The 17,335-nt window shown below is 43.4% G+C and overlaps 1 protein-coding gene across 3 annotated transcripts in view; it reads left to right on the top strand.

Annotated features, from left to right (window-relative positions):
- Positions 1–17,335, top strand: part of pex7 (peroxisomal biogenesis factor 7) — a 35,479-nt gene that overhangs the window by 10,490 nt on the left and 7,654 nt on the right. Inside the window, exons 7-11 of one of the 3 annotated variants that reach the window (XM_063902131.1) lie at positions 5,091–5,197; positions 5,342–5,455; positions 8,274–8,329; positions 15,990–16,089; positions 16,397–16,470. In XM_063902131.1, the coding sequence (XP_063758201.1) occupies positions 5,091–5,197; positions 5,342–5,455; positions 8,274–8,329; positions 15,990–16,089; positions 16,397–16,470 (451 nt within the window). Of the gene's footprint in view, positions 1–5,090; positions 5,198–5,341; positions 5,456–7,179; positions 7,882–8,273; positions 8,330–15,989; positions 16,090–16,396; positions 16,471–17,335 lie in introns of those variants that run through there. The other 2 variants (XM_063902132.1, XM_063902133.1) reach the window with 2 other exon arrangements.

Below are 17,335 nucleotides of genomic sequence, written 5' to 3'. Positions count from 1 at the left end.
TTCTCCTACGTGTGACCCCAATCCTCTTCCGTACCGTTGAAATATCCTCCATTGTTTGAACTGCAGACGTTCTGCTTAACGCGATCGTCTCTCTGAAGGGATGAGTGAAAGAGTCTGCATTCTGAAGCCGACAGCAGCCTCTGATTTAACACAATACTCGGCTCTAACAGAGGCGTGCTAGATATTTGATCATGTGTCCGCTGAGCATTTCCTAAGACTTCTTAATATCTATAAAATGAACATTGAAAAACGTACGCTGTAAAAGTAGAAACACTTCTTACTCGTTGACCCGTTCAGATTCTCCGTTAGCCTTTTGCAGCATTATTACTAAAATACAGTCGACTTTTGATCAGCTGTTTTTGTAGTCATTTATAAAAACACGGCCCGCTCCGTCTGAGCAAAGCTCCAGATGCATTTATGTGTTCTTGATAATACATTTCCCTAGTGCAAAATATAAGAAGATGCATTAATGCAGACATTCCTTATGTCGTTAATTGGTATGTAATTGATCCGTTAATTGACCCGGACAGTCCCAGTGAGATTCAGTCTCTCTTCTAACTGGCAGTCCTGTTTCTATCCTGCATGTATGATGCACATGTCACTTCTCATCGCCTGCTTGTTTGGCAGTTTGTAAACTCCCGTATTAAAACCGCCAACATAAATTACATGTGGCATCATCGCCTGCAGGGGGGGGGGGGGGTGTTCCTGCTATTTTACATGAATGCTGTAAAATCACTTGAACTTTATTCACACACAAAAATAAAGGGAATACCGTGTCAAGTTTCTGAAAACAAAACCGTGCATTTATCGGATGATGTGACGCTCCAAACCCTGGGTATCACGTCGTACGCTCCTGAAAATAACCCCCCCCCCCCCGTATATAAACTGGACGTGTTACTCTGGGGGTTTCACGGATGGACGGCTGTATGGATGGACGATAATGAGTTGTCAAACAGCGCTACAGCTAGCGCACGGAGGAGAATTGCCGCCTTATCTCCGGGTGGAGGCCTCCCCTCTGGTGGTCGCTGTGCAGTCGGCATGATGAGGCCACTGCCGGCTTTGATGAGAGGAAGAGGAGAGTGAGGAAGATACGAAGAGAGCAGTGGGGGGAGGTGGTGGAGATGGAGTCTCATTTCGATAAGCTTATCGGGGTTTCCCATGCTCCTCGCTGCCTCTCCTCCTCACATCTTCTTGTCTCTCGTACTCTTCCTCTCTCCATCCCACCTAATTTGCTTCAGTGCCACACACAAGACCCCCCCACCTCCTGTGTGTGTGTGTGTGTGTGTGTGTGTGTGTGGGGGGCTTCATTCTGCCCTCCAGACCTCCTCCGGTGTTGTGTGTGGTGCCAGAGTTGCTCTCAGCTCTGCCACAGACCAGAGTTTCAGTAAACAGCGGCTGAGCTCTTCCTGGTGTGATGCACGTCTTAAGCGAGACACAGCTTGTTTGTTAACAGTCTGTCGTTGTTGTTTTATGGCAGTACACCAAGGCTGCATGATGGAGGTGTCTTTCATGCTTTCCCCATTGAAAGGGTTATCTGTGGGGTCTGGGTTTATCCCTGATACCCTCTGCAGGCTTCATGTTGAATACTTGGCTTTAAAGGAATGCTCGGTATATTTGAATTGAGTGTGTTGCCCGTGGTTTACGTGATCCACATTTCACTGTGAGTGTGTCGTGCAGTCTGGGACTCGCACTGGTCTCATCTGGTCTCATCTTGGACCAGATGTTGTGGTTTTGACTTGGTCTTGAAGCCTCTTGGTCTACATGTTTTGGGCTTGGTCTATACACTAATGTTCTCCTTGTCTCCTTCCTGATACACTCTGGTCTTGGTCCACACACACTCTCTTGTCTCGTTCCAGAAACAATCTTGTCTTGGTCTAGCTTCATTCTGGTCTTGGTCCACACACACTATTGTCTCTGTCTCTTAACTCTGTGAGTCCCCGCGGACTGACCTCATAGCATCTACCGTTTGTCTGTGGTCCTCTTCTGCTGACAGGATAAAACGCTGAGCTGCAGAGGAACATAATCTCAGAATAAAAGCAGCACGATGTTTCCAGTCTGCATGAAATTCCTCTGCTTGCTTTTGTTTCTCCGCTCTGCCAGTGGAGGACACAATCCAGCTGTGAGTGTGTGTGTGTGTGTGTGTGTGTGTGTGTGTGTGTGTGTGTGTGTGTGTGTGTGTGTGTGTGTGTGTGTGTGTGTGTGTGTGTGTGTGTGTGTGTGTGTGTGTGTGTGTGTGTGTGTGTGTGTGTGTGTGTGTGATTGTGGAGGAGGCTGATCTCAGCTCCATCTAATAAAAACAATCATGCAAATCTGTGTGAAGGCAGCTCTCTGGCTCTCCCACACACTCGCTGTGCACTCGTACGATTCGTGACACCAGAGATGTGTTTTTGAAAAGCAAAGACTTGTGCGTCTGTGAGGGGGGGGCGGTGAGCTGGAAGAGATTGCATCATCAACAGGATCAAGTTGGTACATTAAACGGAAATAAAATACTCTTTAATTGATTTTTTTAGGTTTTAGGGTCAATTTCTGTTTGGATTGCATTTCTTCCAATTGTTAGTCAGATTCAGATTAAGACTGGGAATGCTTTATTGTCCTTTACATTTACATATAATTGAAATGTGTCTCTGGCACTGGCAAACAAGATAAAGTAGCAGCTAAATTGCATCATAAAGTGCCTCTTAAAAAGGGGGTTTGGTCCATTAAAACATCTGCTGTATTAACATGGAATTCAGTTCAGTTATTGAGAAACAAAGCTAAAATGCATCCATGCTCTCCCTCCTTCCTCCGAGTAGCGGCATGTTTGTGGTGCCGTTAAGAGTTATAGATGGTGACCGTCGCTCCTGATTGGATCAATATGAGCCAATCAGTGGAGTGTTTCCCTCTCAGAGTTATTTGATTGTTCATCAGTCAGAAAGTCCATATCTTTGGTCTCAAGAAAGGATGTTTCTGATGGAGACCAGGAGAAAGAAGTTGGAGGCTACAGTTTCATTTCCAATTGCACCCTGAGCTGCTCCCGATGGCCAACAGTGTGTGTGTGTGTGTGTGTGTGTGTGTGTGTGTGTGTGTGTGTGTGTGTGTGTGTGTGTGTGTGTGTGTGTGTGTGTGTGTGTGTGTGTGTGTGTGTGTGTGTGTGTGTGTGTGTGTGTGTGTGTGTGTGTGTGTGTGTGTGTGTGTGTGTGTGTGTGTGTGTGTGTGTGTGTGTGTGTGTGTGTGTGTGTGTGTGTGTGTGCCAGTGGCACATAAAGAACGACACGTAAGAAGAGAGTAAAAACTCAGCAGTAGAGTCAGCACAAATAGAGGTAAATGCAAAACAAATGAACAGTTGATCTCTGCAACGTTCTCCCCTTCAAGTCTCTCAGGAGTAACTCCCTGCCGTGTGTGTGTGTGTGTGTGTGTGTGTGTGTGTTCTGCAGCAGAAGGGTATCCCTCTGTTACACCTGGTAACTCTGCTGCATCAGCAAGTCACACACACACACACACACACACACACACACACACACACACTGCATAGTTGGCATGTTTTCCACTTGAATTGACGGGGCACATGGCCGAGGTGTGTGTGTGTGTGTGTGTGTGTGAGGATGAATAGCAGGAGGAAGCAGAGGGTTAAACGGTTATGAAAGAATCGATAAAGAGCGGAGGATGCTTCATCCATCGTAGGGATTAAAGAGGAGCAGCAGAAGGAGGAGGAGGAGGAGGAGGAGGAGGAGGAGGAGGAGGAGGAGAATGTTAGGATTAATGTGGTGGTCAATAAACAGGAGGTGAAGCCCCCTCTTTAATCCGCAGCACCAAACACCCAGGATTTGTTCTGAGCTGTTGACTAAGGCCGTAATACTGGTGCCAGTTTACCGGTGTTACTCAGAGGGCCTTCAGGCGGCGATGTTCCCAGTCACTTAATCCCATTGAGCTCATTCTGTTGGCGGCTCGCAGGTAGTGACACGAACATCATACTTTGTTGTGTGTGTTTTTGGAACAAACACACCTTTATTATTCAAAATCCAATTTAGCTTTAGTTTAGAAAAGCTGGCAGTTTATGTGCAGTGCTAAAATAAGGATCATTTTACGTATTAAAGAGAAAGTTTAGTAGATCTACAACTACTAACAAGAATAAGAACTTCATTAGTGCATGTAAATGGTCTGCAGAGGTTAAAATCCCTTCTCTCACACACACTCGCCCCGGCCTGAAACGCCTCCATTGTACTCCTTTGATTACTTCAGGGGACATAGTGACAACACTCACGTTGCACTTGATAGGCTAAGAGGCGGGACATCTCTAAGCAGTTGACCAATCACGACAGAGCCGGCCGGCGCAGCAGAAAGAAAAACTGAACTGATCCCTTTTGATTTCCATCTATGATGCTCAAGTTAAACAATAATACCAGACTGGTTTCTTTAGTTGCTTGTTTGTTTGAATCATAACGAGGCGTTCACTGACTTTGGCACAGTTTGAATAAAGCTCTCAGAAGCTGCTGCTGGGAAATCAACAAGGAGGAGGAGGGTGGAGGTTCTGCTTTATGACTGTCGCAGTGCTGGCAGACCCTCCACCTATGACCGTGAAAACACACACACACACACACACACACACACACACACACACACACACACACACACACACACACACACACACACACACACACACACACACACACACACACACACACACACACAAGAAGAGTGTAAAATTAAAGCGTGACTAATTTGCGGCCGTGTTCCCCTCCATTAACCTGCCTCTCTCTTCATCCTCTTTATATATTTTTATTTTCCGTTCTGCAAATTGGATGAAATTTAAATTCCTGGTCTTCTTCTCGTCCCCCTCTGTCCCTCTCACCTCCTCATTAGGTCCTCTGTAATTACCTCTATTTCACCTCCTTCCCCAAAACCTCTGTTATTGGAGCCTCAGTGCCGTTGAGCAGGGCAGCACGATGCTAAGATGCCGCCAGTATGGGCTGTGGTTGTACTGCAAAAATAAAAGTGCAAAATAAATCGAGTAAATATATTTATACAATAAAGAAGAATGTGCAATGACAACAAAAGAAAACATCTAGAAATGTATAAAATGAATCTCTCTCTCTCTCTCTGTTTGATTTCAGGAGACGGGACGCTCAGAATTTGGGACGTAAAGAGTGCTGCGTGCCGATTGGCCGTCCCAGCGCACAAGGCAGAAATCCTGAGCTGTGATTGGTGCAAATATGACCAGGTACCCGCCCACAGGTTTATGTTAAGACATTTAGTTTTAAAATAATGGGGTCTGTTGATGATGCTGAAGTGTGTGTGTGTGTGTGTGTGTGTGTGTGTGTGTGTGTGTGTGTGTGTGTGTGTGTGTGTGTGTGTGTGTGTGCAGAATATCATGGCCACAGGCTCGGTGGACTGCAGTGTGTGTGTGTGGGACCTGAGGAACGTACGACAGCCTGTCAATCAACTGCTGGGACACACCTACGCCATCCGCAGAGTCAAGGTACACACACACACACACACACACACACACACACACACACACACACACACACCGCCTTGTTTCAGTCACATGCTCTGTCAAATGGGTTGTAACACCACTTTGTTCTCAGAATAGACAACACAAGTGTGTGTGTGATAGTGAGATGCAGTTCAGGGCCTGACAGCATCAAAACACCCACTTAAATGGACCTAATAAGATTACACACACAGAGACACACACACACACACACACACAGACACACACACAGACACACAGACACACACGAGTGTGAGCGAGAACAATAGCTGCAGAGGGGTTCCCAAACATATCCCACTTACCAAGATTAGAAACGTCACCTCACACACACCGACACACACACATTGACGTCATGAATACACACACACACACACACACACACACACACACACACACACACACACACACACACACACACACACATACACACACACACACACACACACACCTGAGTTCACCCAATCAAGGAACTGTTTTGCTCATGCTGGGTTTTTCAGGACAGGTGTCACTAATCAATCCAGATCATCGACTCAGTCAGTGTGTGTGTGTGTGTGTGTGTGTGTGTGTGTGTGTGTGTGTGTGTGTGTGTGGGTGTGGGTGTGGGTGTGGGTGTGGGTGTGGGTGTGTGTGTGTTTGCAAATCTGTCTGCTTGTATTGATTTACGGAGGAAGCAGACAGGAGGTGATCAGCAGGAGAACAGAGAGACTTCTATTAGTAAAAATCGATGTTTCACGTTTCTGAAAGATTGATATTTTGTAATACAAATAAAGAAGTTCTGACATTAAAGGGATCCATGTCTATAGATTGTTTGAATACACTGCCGGGCCAAAAGAGAGGTCACCAGACTGTGGGGGCAGAGGAGGGTTAGGGTTAGGGATCCATCGGGCTCAGATTGTGAAAGAGTGGTTCAGGGAGCATGAGGCCCCCCCAGAGTCCAGACCTGAACCCGGTTGAGTGTGTGACCTTTTTTTTGGCCAGGCAGTTTATATACAGTATGTAAACAAAGGCATTCTAGGTCTGATTGATCTTCAAACTCCAGTATCAGTCAGACTCTAAATACAAGAGAAATATGAAAGTCATTATCTCAAGCGAAACAAAATCTAATAGGGATTTAAAGTTTAATAAAAAATAACCTTTAAATACAAGCATTCATTTAATAACATCATAAACATGTTAATAACATCAACAAGAATAACAAAAAAAATACAAATAGGTCAATGCTTCACTTTTTATTATCACGAAACATACAGTAATGCATTCAATTATATAAAAAATGAATCAAAATCAAATAATAATAAAATAAAATAATAAAAACAACAATAATAATAATAATAAAAACAACAATAATAATAATAATAAAATAATAAAATAATAAAATAATAATAAAAACAATAAAATAATAAAAATAATAAAATAAAATAATAAAAACAACAACAACAACAACAACAACAACAACAATAATAATAATAATAATAATAATAATAATAATAATAACAATAATAATAATAGTAGTAAATAAAGTCAATGTTTGATTTTTTCCCATCAAAAGGCACTGTCAGGAAATCCCTCACAGGATTTTACTCTGGCTCTTGTCATTTTGCTATGCTATCAAATGCTAATGCTGATGATTCCCATAAAGTGCATTTACCTGACAGAGTAAGAGAGAGAAAGCAGCGGTGTGTTAAACGAGGCTGGTTTTAAATCTGCAGGAGAGGGGAAGCAGTCCGAGGCGCAGAGGTGGAACAAATGCAGGAGTGGAGTAATTTAAAGGTGCTCAGCAGACAGTCGGAGAAACGTCTCTCTGAGGGCTCAAACTGCTGAGCAGAAGACTGAAGCTGCGCTCGTCCTGCCTGCAGACATTTCCCACTTTGATGTAAAAAAAAAGGAAAGGAAAATCCAGCTTTTTAAACATTCAGACGCCTTTTTACGAGATGAGGGTCAGCCTGCAGCTGCAGAACATCAAATCAGCTCTGAATGAAACTGTGTTGCTCGGCAGGAACTGGAACATTTCACAAGCACAAACAAACTGCAGGTTTCTGCTTCAGATGTGCTTTTAAAGAGGCCCTGTTCTTCTTCTGTGGTGTTCACTCTCCTGTGGTTCTATGGGTTTTCAGTGCATGTGGAGGCTCTGCAAAGGCTAAAATCCCTGTTCCCTCCAGAGGGAGTTTCTCTTCACAACTTCTCAGAGTTTTCATTTTACCTCATAATTTGCCTTCTTTCAATAATTCACTTTTTTCTTAGAATTTGACGTCTTTTGGAATGTGACCTCAGAATTTGAGTTTTACTTCAGAATGATTTTTTCTCAGAATTTGAAAGTTTTCCTAGAATTTCACTTTCTTAAAATCTTCATAATTTAGGAGATTTTTCTTTCTCGTTCTCCAGATTTCAGCTTTATTTTCCAGGCGTCACTTTTTGTTTCACAGATTTTTGCTTATTTTTAAACTTCTTTCTAAGAACTAGAATTTTATCATAATTTCACTTTTTTCAATTTTCTTTGTTAATCATTTGAATTTTATCAAGATTTTAATTTCTTCTCCTAATTTTGAACTTTTCCTCATCATTTGTTTCATAATTTGAGTTTTTCTCTGAGATTTCTCCAGATTTTGACTTGTTGAAATGATAAACACCTGAACATGAGCAGAGGCTCCTTAAGGGGACTTCTAAGGTAGTCTTTTTAAATCATGGTATTTCCGCTCAAAGCAGATCTCTTTTTACTCTCCTACTTCAGTTATGAATACTCAAGTGACCTTCGTTCTGTTTTGGTAATTCAAATTCATAGTGTTTTGTATTCCTCTTCCTGCAGTTCTCTCCGTTCAGTAAGACGGTGTTGGCGTCCTGCTCTTACGACTTCACTGTCCGGTAAGATCTTTCATTACTTCTTTCTGTCTTAATGCACTTTGATCTGTAGTTGTTCTCCTGAAATGTTTTCTGGTCTTATTCTAAAAATGTGATCACATGACTCCTTCTGATGTCACTGCAGATCTGCTGGAAGCTAGCTCGCTAACGTAGCTAACCTTATGAGCGGTCCAGTCCCAGCTGTGTGCGTCTCTCTTTAGTGTCCCCTGGTCTCCAGCTGTGTGCGTCTCTCTTTAGTGTCCCCTGGTCTCCAGCTCTGTGCGTCTCTCTTTAGTGTCCCCTGGTCTCCAGCTGTGTGCGTCTCTCTTTAGTGTCCCCTGGTCTCCAGCTGTGTGCGTCTCTCTTTAGTGTCCCCTGGTCTCCAGCTGTGTGCGTCTCTCTTTAGTGTCCCCTGGTCTCCAGCTGTGTGCGTCTCTCTTTAGTGTCCCCTGGTCTCCAGCTGTGTGCATCTCTCTTTAGTGTCCCCTGGTCTCCAGCTGTGTGCGTCTCTCTTTAGTGTCCCCTGGTCTCCAGCTTTGTGCGTCTCTCTTTAGTGTCCCCTGGTCTCCAGCTGTGTGCGTCTCTCTTTAGTGTCCCCTGGTCTCCAGCTGTGTGCGTCACTCTTTAGTGTCCCCTGGTCTCCAGGTGTGTGCGTCTCTCTTTAGTGTCCCCTGGTCTCCAGCTGTGTGCGTCTCTCTTTAGTGTCCCCTGGTCTCCAGCTGTGTGCGTCTCTCTTTAGTGTCCCCTGGTCTCCAGCTGTGTGCGTCTCTCTTTAGTGTCCCCTGGTCTCCAGCTGTGTGCGTCTCTCTTTAGTGTCCCCTGGTCTCCAGCTGTGTGCGTCTCTCTTTAGTGTCCCCTGGTCTCCAGCTGTGTGCGTCTCTCTTTAGTGTCCCCTGGTCTCCAGCTGTGTGCGTCTCTCTTTAGTGTCCCCTGGTCTCCAGCTGTGTGTGTCTCTCTTTAATGTCCCCTGGTCTCCAGCTGTGTGCGTCTCTCTTTAGTGTCCCCTGGTCTCCAGCTGTGTGTGTCTCTCTTTAATGTCCCCTGGTCTCCAGCTGTCTGCGTCTCTCTTTAGTGTCCCCTGGTCTCCAGCTGTGTGTGTCTCTCTTTAATGTCCCCTGGTCTCCAGCTGTGTGCGTCTCTCTTTAGTGTCCCCTGGTCTCCAGCTGTGTGCGTCTCTCTTTAGTGTCCCCTGGTCTCCGTTGTGTTGGAGCTTCTTGCAGCGTTTGGTTTCTGCAGCTTTTAGTAAACTGCTCATGTTTCCTCTGCTGAATGTTCTCTAGAGGCTGCAGATGTTGAAGAGCTGCTGCAGATGTTTCTGCATGTGTTGAAGAGCTGCTGCAGATGTTTCTGCATGTGTTGAAGAGCTGCTGCAGATGTTTCTGCATGTGTTGAAGAGCTGCTGCAGATGTTTCTGCATGTGTTGAAGAGCTGCTGCAGATGTTCCTGCATGTGTTGAAGAGCTGCTACAGATGCAGATGTTTCTGCATGTGTTGAAGAGCTGCTGCAGATGTTTCTGCATGTGTTGAAGAGCTGCTGCAGATGTTTCTGCATGTGTTGAAGAGCTGCTGCAGATGTTTCTGCATGAGTTCTGATTTGAGCTTCTGTATCTGCATCCTTTCTGAAGCTGCAGCGTGTTTGAGTTCTGGGTCGTTGTAGCGTGTTTAATGAACAAGGTGCATACAGTCAGAACATTTATGCGTCAGTTAAAGTAAAGCATTCATGTGTTGTTTTATAGTATGTTATGGACATGTGGTCACGTTTAAAGCAACTTCTCTTGAGGTTAAACGGCTGCAGCATGAAGTCCTCTTTCTGCTTACTCTGCTGTTCTTTCTATTACCGGCCAAAGTGGACGAGCAGTGTCGCGGTAGCAGCGGTAATGAGGAAGGACACGGTGATGATGATGTGATAAAGTGAACTGGTGTGTGAGAAAAGAGAGAGAGCTGAGAGGAGAGTTAACACAGGCTGCCTCTGTGTGTTTAATGAGAGTATGCTGCTTCATTATCTCTCTCTCTGTCTCTCTGGTGGTTTTCAGGACTTATTGCTCCCTAAAAGTTGCTGAATCATCTATTTGAACCACTTTTAACTCATGCATGATTGCACATTTTGGTTATAAATATAGATCTTTGTAAATTGCACCATCATTTGTAGTTTTACTGCTTAGTTTTAAACACTTTTTGCAAATATTATGCCTCAAGTGTTTTAATTGTTCATCATTTTTCTCAGATAGTTGGAAATATTTACTGTTCATTTAATTGTATTTATTTGTTTAACTTGTTCAATTTAGGATGATTAAATCTAATATCTTGATTATTATTATTATTTGTTTAACAGCTAAGACTTGAAACTTATAAAAAAAAGTTGTACTTTTATTTTGAACTCGACTCTTGTGAAATTCATGGGATGAATCTAACGCACTGTAATAATTATCGTGCAGGTTATTTTTAATATTCAGGTAGGACTAGAAGAAGAAGAATCGGAGGATGAAACCCTCTTTATTAGTCACATGCATGCACACAGCAGAGCACACACAGTGAAATTAGTCCTCTGCATTTAACCCATCCTAGTACTAGGAGCAGTGGGCAGCTATCGTGCAGCGCCCGGGGAGCAATGGGGAGGGGGGGATTGGAGGTGTCCGGTGCCTTGCTCAAGGGCACCACAGCAGGGCCTAGGAGGTGAACTGGGACCTCTCCAAGTAGCAGTCCACTTTCCATATTTCAAGTCTGCATTAGATGTATACGTATCTTCCTACTGTTTTAGATATTTCATGTTTTTTATTATCATTATTATTGTTCAACTGTTTTGATCCCAAACTGGGAAATGTTTCCGTTGAAGCATAATGAGAAATAACAAGTAGAAAATAAAGAATGATAAAAACATCTGAAATAAAAAACAGAACTAAAAATATAAGCTAAACTACAGCTAACACAAGATAGAAGTGGGAAATTATTTAGATTCAATGTCTATCAAATAGTTACAGATGTCAAATGTACAGAAGTCCAGTTAGCAGAAGAGAAACTCTGGAGCTGTGAGAGGTTCGCTATTCAGAGTTATCGCTGAAGGCAGGAAGGAGTTTCTGCGTGTAATTAATGTGCAAATTCTGCTCAGATTTGAGATAATATGAATAACTACAGTGTAGAACTCTTTATCTATGTGCTGCTTGTACCTCTCCTGCACAGTGCTGTCTTACAAGAATGAAATTTAACATAAATAATTTAAAACCCTCTTGGAAGTTTTTTTCTGGCTTTGATTTTGTTCAGATGAATCAATATATTCTAAACATATTTCATCATTATCGTTTCGATTTGATTTATTCCATTAAACACATGAAGGTTTTAGCCATCTACAACACGAAGACTCCACACACACACACACACATCACACACACACACACTGGAACACACATAGAAAAGATGACCCTCAGTGGATAGATTGTTAAATTCAAAGCAAACCGATGTGTTGCTTAGGAGGAACCACACACACACACACACACACACACACACACACACACACACACACACACACACACACACACACACACACACACTTTCTGATAAGATGAAGTGAACCCGGTGTGTTATCGCAGCAACAGCTAATGAATGAAGGGTTATCTCAGAGACAGGAGAGAGGAAGATTAAATTAACGATACAGTTTATAATTTATCGAGAACGCTTTTAAAATAAATCACAATCCGGGGATTTTCTGATGAAACACGCTGGGAAAAGTCTTCATGTTTCACGTCTTTTACCATTTAGCTTTAAGGCATTTGAAATGATGAAGCTGCCACAGCAAAGTGTTTCCTGTTCCAATCAGAGAGCATTCACACATTTACCAGAACACCTGACGTTTAATTTCCTCTGTTTTAGCTCCGTTTTTGGTCTCCACCGTCTCCATTTATGAATCATCTTTTATCTATATACTCTGTGACACTACTCTCTAACTGTGTCTGTGTGCTTCTGAGTGAGTAGTGTACACTGGGTTCATTTACTTATAGTAAAGGACAATATGTTCTTAAAGGTAGAGGGAAATGTTAAATGAAGAACGCACTCAAAGACAAGGGTCATTTTTCTAACCTTTTTCGTCATACAGATTTTTTGTTGAGGTTTGAGGACTTGCGTCATCATTTTGCCACTAAAACATAATTAAATGTAGCTGTCAATCATCCATTATAACCCCCCCTCCCCCCACATCCACCTGTTGGTGTGTTCACTGTGTAAACTCACACACACCTGTTCTATAGTTCCTCTTGTGGGCAAACCCAAATCGTCCTGAACGCACATACATTCATATGCAAATACATGTACACACACACACACACACGTACACATACACATACATACACACACACACACACACACACACACACACACACACACTGCTGTTTTTATTGGACGTTCTGGAGGGAAACCATGCGTGCTCAGACGCCATCAGCTTTGTGATTTACTCTTTGGTTCATCAATGTTTCTCCACACCTTTCTGAGGTTTAAAGTTAGCTGTTTATTTTCTATCTGCACTAAAACCACAAAGCAAACTACAGCAGGAGAACACACACCTCTACTAACTAATCACAGGTGTGAGAATCCAGGATTTGTCTGCACTAAACTTCATTTGAATCCTTTTGTTTCCAGTCTTTTATTGGAAGACTTCAAGACACACATTAAGCTTTAGTTGACCCCACATGGCAAGTGCTAACGAGCATTCCTTAGCATGCTAACGCAAAATGTAGCAAATTGTTAGCATTCCAGCTACTTAGGGCGGTGGTGGCGAAGTCCATAGGGGGTTGGCCTGGGAACTGGAAGGTCACCAGTTCAAGTCCCCGAAAGACCGAGTGCCACCGTGGTGTCCCTGAGCAAGACACTGGTTACCTACACTGCTCCCCGGGCGCCGTACATAATGGCAGCCCACTGCTCCTAACACTAGGATGGGTCAAATGCAGAGACCGCATTTCGTTGTCCTAGTACTTGTACTCTGTGCAATGACAATAAAGTTGAATCTTTTTTTTCTTACTTCACATTAGCATTTTATCATGTTAGCATTAGCCTGTAGCTAAGTCCATGGCTGCTGAATGCTGACTGATGATCCTACAAAAAAATGCTGACATTTCGAGTCATTTTTGTGACATTCATTCTACGTTTTCGGGCAGAAACAGTACAGGTTACAGATCAGAAAACAATTGGTTAGTTTTGAAGGCGATGGCTGATCGCATCCAGCATTGTGTTGCTCACTTCCGAGGACTTACTGTATAGAATACTCTCCTTTGTGACGGCAGAGCTGTCTTTCCCTTCCGGTTCTATGCAACAGGGATATCCGGTAACGCTTCACAATGAGATCCAGCTCAATGAGAGTCCTTATCGTATGTTAGAACATTAAGTGGTCATGAGACTGACTCACGAGGCCACGCTTGTGTAGCAGCAGCTTCCTGTTTGCTTTAGATAACAGCATCTCCGCTCCTGACATTAATTTCCTGTTTAAATTAATGGCATCAATGACACGCGGATCCCATCGCTGTCTTTACCTTTGCTCTGGTTTTGAGTTTCATGCCGACCCGCTTTACTTTCTTTCTCTAATGACTCTTAGGACGCACATACAGAGCTGACAGGTGAACAGCAGCGAACACAATGGAGGCCCAAATAATTACCTGTACCGGGAAAACTGCAGACAAAAGAGAGCGCCTCATTTAGACAAATAACATGGTGTGTTTGTCCGGGACCGACATCTGGTTCCACACACACTCGCGTCACCTAAACCTATAATCTAAATCACAATCTGACACTCGAACCCACCCTCTCTCCTGCAGAGCTGAAATAAACGCTGAAGCTTTTTGGGCGGTATTCTTCATTCTGTCGACTCACTTACTGGTGGTTATTAGTTCAAATGTTGTTGGCCAATCAGGGCTACAGAGGCTCTTAGCTGCAGCATTATTACCCGGACTCTTAATGCACCGAATGCAGCGCTGTGACAGAAATGCATTATTTTCTTTATTGCTGCAGCACTTCATTACTGCGCTGACGTGAGTTATGGACTGGATTCAGCTTCTGGCTTTATACCTCTGAATGAGCGTGGGGTTTACTGGATGAAGAGGACTCTTTAAAGTAGAGACACTACATACTGATATACAGCTGAACATCAGCAGGAGAGGACTCTTTAAAGTAGAGACTCTACATACTGATATACACCTGAACATCAGCAGGAGAGGACTCTTTAAAGTAGAGACTCTACATACTGATATACACCTGAACATCAGCAGGAGAGGACTCTTTAAAGTAGAGACACTACATACTGATATACACCTGAACATCAGCAGGAGAGGACTCTTTAAAGTAGAGACTCTACATACTGATATACACCTGAACATCAGCAGGAGAGGACTCTTTAAAGTAGAGACTCTACATACTGATATACACCTGAACATCAGCAGGAGAGGACTCTTTAAAGTAGAGACACTACATACTGATATACACCTGAACATCAGCAGGAGAGGACTCTTTAAAGTAGAGACTCTACATACTGATATACACCTGAACATCAGCAGGAGAGGACTCTTTAAAGTACTTTTTTTAATACTGATGAACTTTTTTTTCTCAAAAAAAGTTTGTTTATTTTAGCTGACAGTTGAGCGAAGAAACGGCTCATTGGAACGGGCATTAAGAAAGCTAATGTATACTGCAGTACTGTTCAACACACACACACACACACACACACACACACACACACACACACACACACACACTCACTCACTCACTCACTCACTCACACACACACACACACACACACACACACACACACACACACACACACACACACACACACACACACACACACACACACACACACACACACACACACACACACACACACACACACACACACACACACACACACACGCACACACACACACGCACACACTTGTACATATGTGGAAAGTGAGTATGAGGAGTGATTTACACTAACAACTCACTCAATATATAATATCTCTCAATACCTTCCCCAGACACCACTCACTCATTGTGTGTGTGTGTGTGTGTGTGTGTGTGTGTGTGTGTGTGTGTGTTCAGTATTAAAATGGGCCTAATGGAGCCCAATGGGGTCTGCAGTGTTCCCTCTGAAGATGATTTAATTACATTTGCAAAGTGGATGAGTCTGGAGGGAGTGTTTGCTGCGTCAGGGCTTTGGCGCACACACACACACACACACACACACACACACACACACATTCTTTCAATTAGTCTGATTGGCCGCTGCGGCCTGACGTCTGGTGTTTTATTGGCTCTGTGTTCCTTCCACTTCAGTCTCTCGCTCTCCTTCCTCCCTCACTTCTTCATTCATCTCCTTTCTTAATCTCATTCTCTAAATGGCTTTCTTTTCCCCATCCACTGCTCTTTAAATCTTCCCTCCCCTGTTCTCTTATTCCTGCAACTTTCTAGCATCTCTACTTCTTTTTATTGTTATGTTAAGCACGCTGCCGGGGTGTTGGAGGACTTCAGTTCGTAGCCTGTGGTAACACGTCCTGTCAATCACATGTTCTGTTAGCGGTTCATTCTCGAAGAAAGACGTATAAACAGATGTTAGACCTCTACACACATCTGGTCGCTTAGTCTCTACTTCTTTTTCTTGAAGTAATGACATGAAATGTGATATAAATGTAAAGTGTGTGTGTGTGTGTGTGTGTGTGTGTGTGTGTGTGCAGGTTCTGGGACTTCAGTATGAACCCTCCTCTCCTGGAGACTGTGGAGCATCACTCAGAGTTTGTGTGTGGACTGGACTTCAACCTGCATATCCCCAACCAGGTAACACAAATCCATTTCCATTCTTCCCGTTTGATTTCCAGATTTCCAGATTCAGAAACGAATCTTCCTCCCTTCACTAACCTCTTGGAACCCAAACCCTCTGCGACCACATCTGGTTATGTGTGTGTTTGAGTGTGTGCTGTAGTTCCTGAAATGGGGCCATCCATCAGTGTGTGTGCCCATTAGCTTAGCCCCCACACAGTAACACACACACACACACACACACACACACACAGTGTTGGGTAGATGGGTCGTGAATTGAAAAGGCCACTCGTGAGTAATTCAGTTTTTCGACTAATTTGGACAGGCGGTGTGTCCCTCTCTTATGGACCCTCCCCCTCGAGATGGAAATGTGATGAAGATTAAATCAAACGGAGATAAGTGCGTGGGAAAAACTTGTGAGCAGGCTTTGCACTGAGTCTGTTTCCTCTTTATTTCCCCTGATAACAAAAGTCCCTCTCAAATACTCACTAAAGCACCAGATCGTAATCAATCCGCAACAGAAATCAGTCCCCAGCAGATGCTCACTAGTGGAAGCTGTACTGTTCTGAAGGCTCATATTTAGGTGTGAATCTATGCGCCTACTTTCAACCTTCTCTTCAAAATGATCTCTTGGTCCTAAAATGTCTGACTCTCTTCAAATATCTGACTGTTGTCCCCCTATTTTCTCATTTGTCTAACTCCTGATTCATGTGGCCCTAAATCATCTTAAATTCACCATTTTGTCCCCCAATTGTTTTTGCTTTTCAAACTTCAGATTTTTTTCCAAATTTAGACTTTGTTGGAATTCCCGACTATTTCGTAAAAAAAACAAATCACTTTTTTCCTGATTCAGATTAGGAAATCATTCAGGGTAGCGCGTCATATTGAAAGTCTTCACTGCCTTTAAAATGCCTGTAGTCTTTTTAATGGCGTGATGAGTGTCTTCATCTGACCTGACGGAAGAAGCTCTGCATGTTTTACTCCATTAAACACCTCAGCTCACCACAGAACGTACCATTAGTTTTGAGATGGATTTTGTTCCCCTCGGGGGAGTCCTCAGATTCAGTTCATCCCGGGAACACTTTGGAAATCCACTTGCTGAGACAGGTTTAAAAACTATAACACCCAATAGGTGAAGCGCCTGCCAAACAGAAACTTTGAAATGGAAGAAAATGGACCAAGGTTTGAATAAAGCAAACGTGGGTTAACCCGTCACTGAAAAAAGTCCCCAACAAATCCACTCATTTCTGCGTTTTGGTTTGAT

The sequence above is a fragment of the Eleginops maclovinus genome, chromosome 15, assembly GCF_036324505.1.
Source record: "Eleginops maclovinus isolate JMC-PN-2008 ecotype Puerto Natales chromosome 15, JC_Emac_rtc_rv5, whole genome shotgun sequence".
In the NCBI taxonomy this organism is placed as follows: Eukaryota; Metazoa; Chordata; class Actinopteri; order Perciformes; family Eleginopidae; genus Eleginops; species Eleginops maclovinus.
The sequence above is the reverse complement of the archived record's forward strand: the minus strand, read 5'-3'. Positions and strand labels throughout refer to the sequence as shown.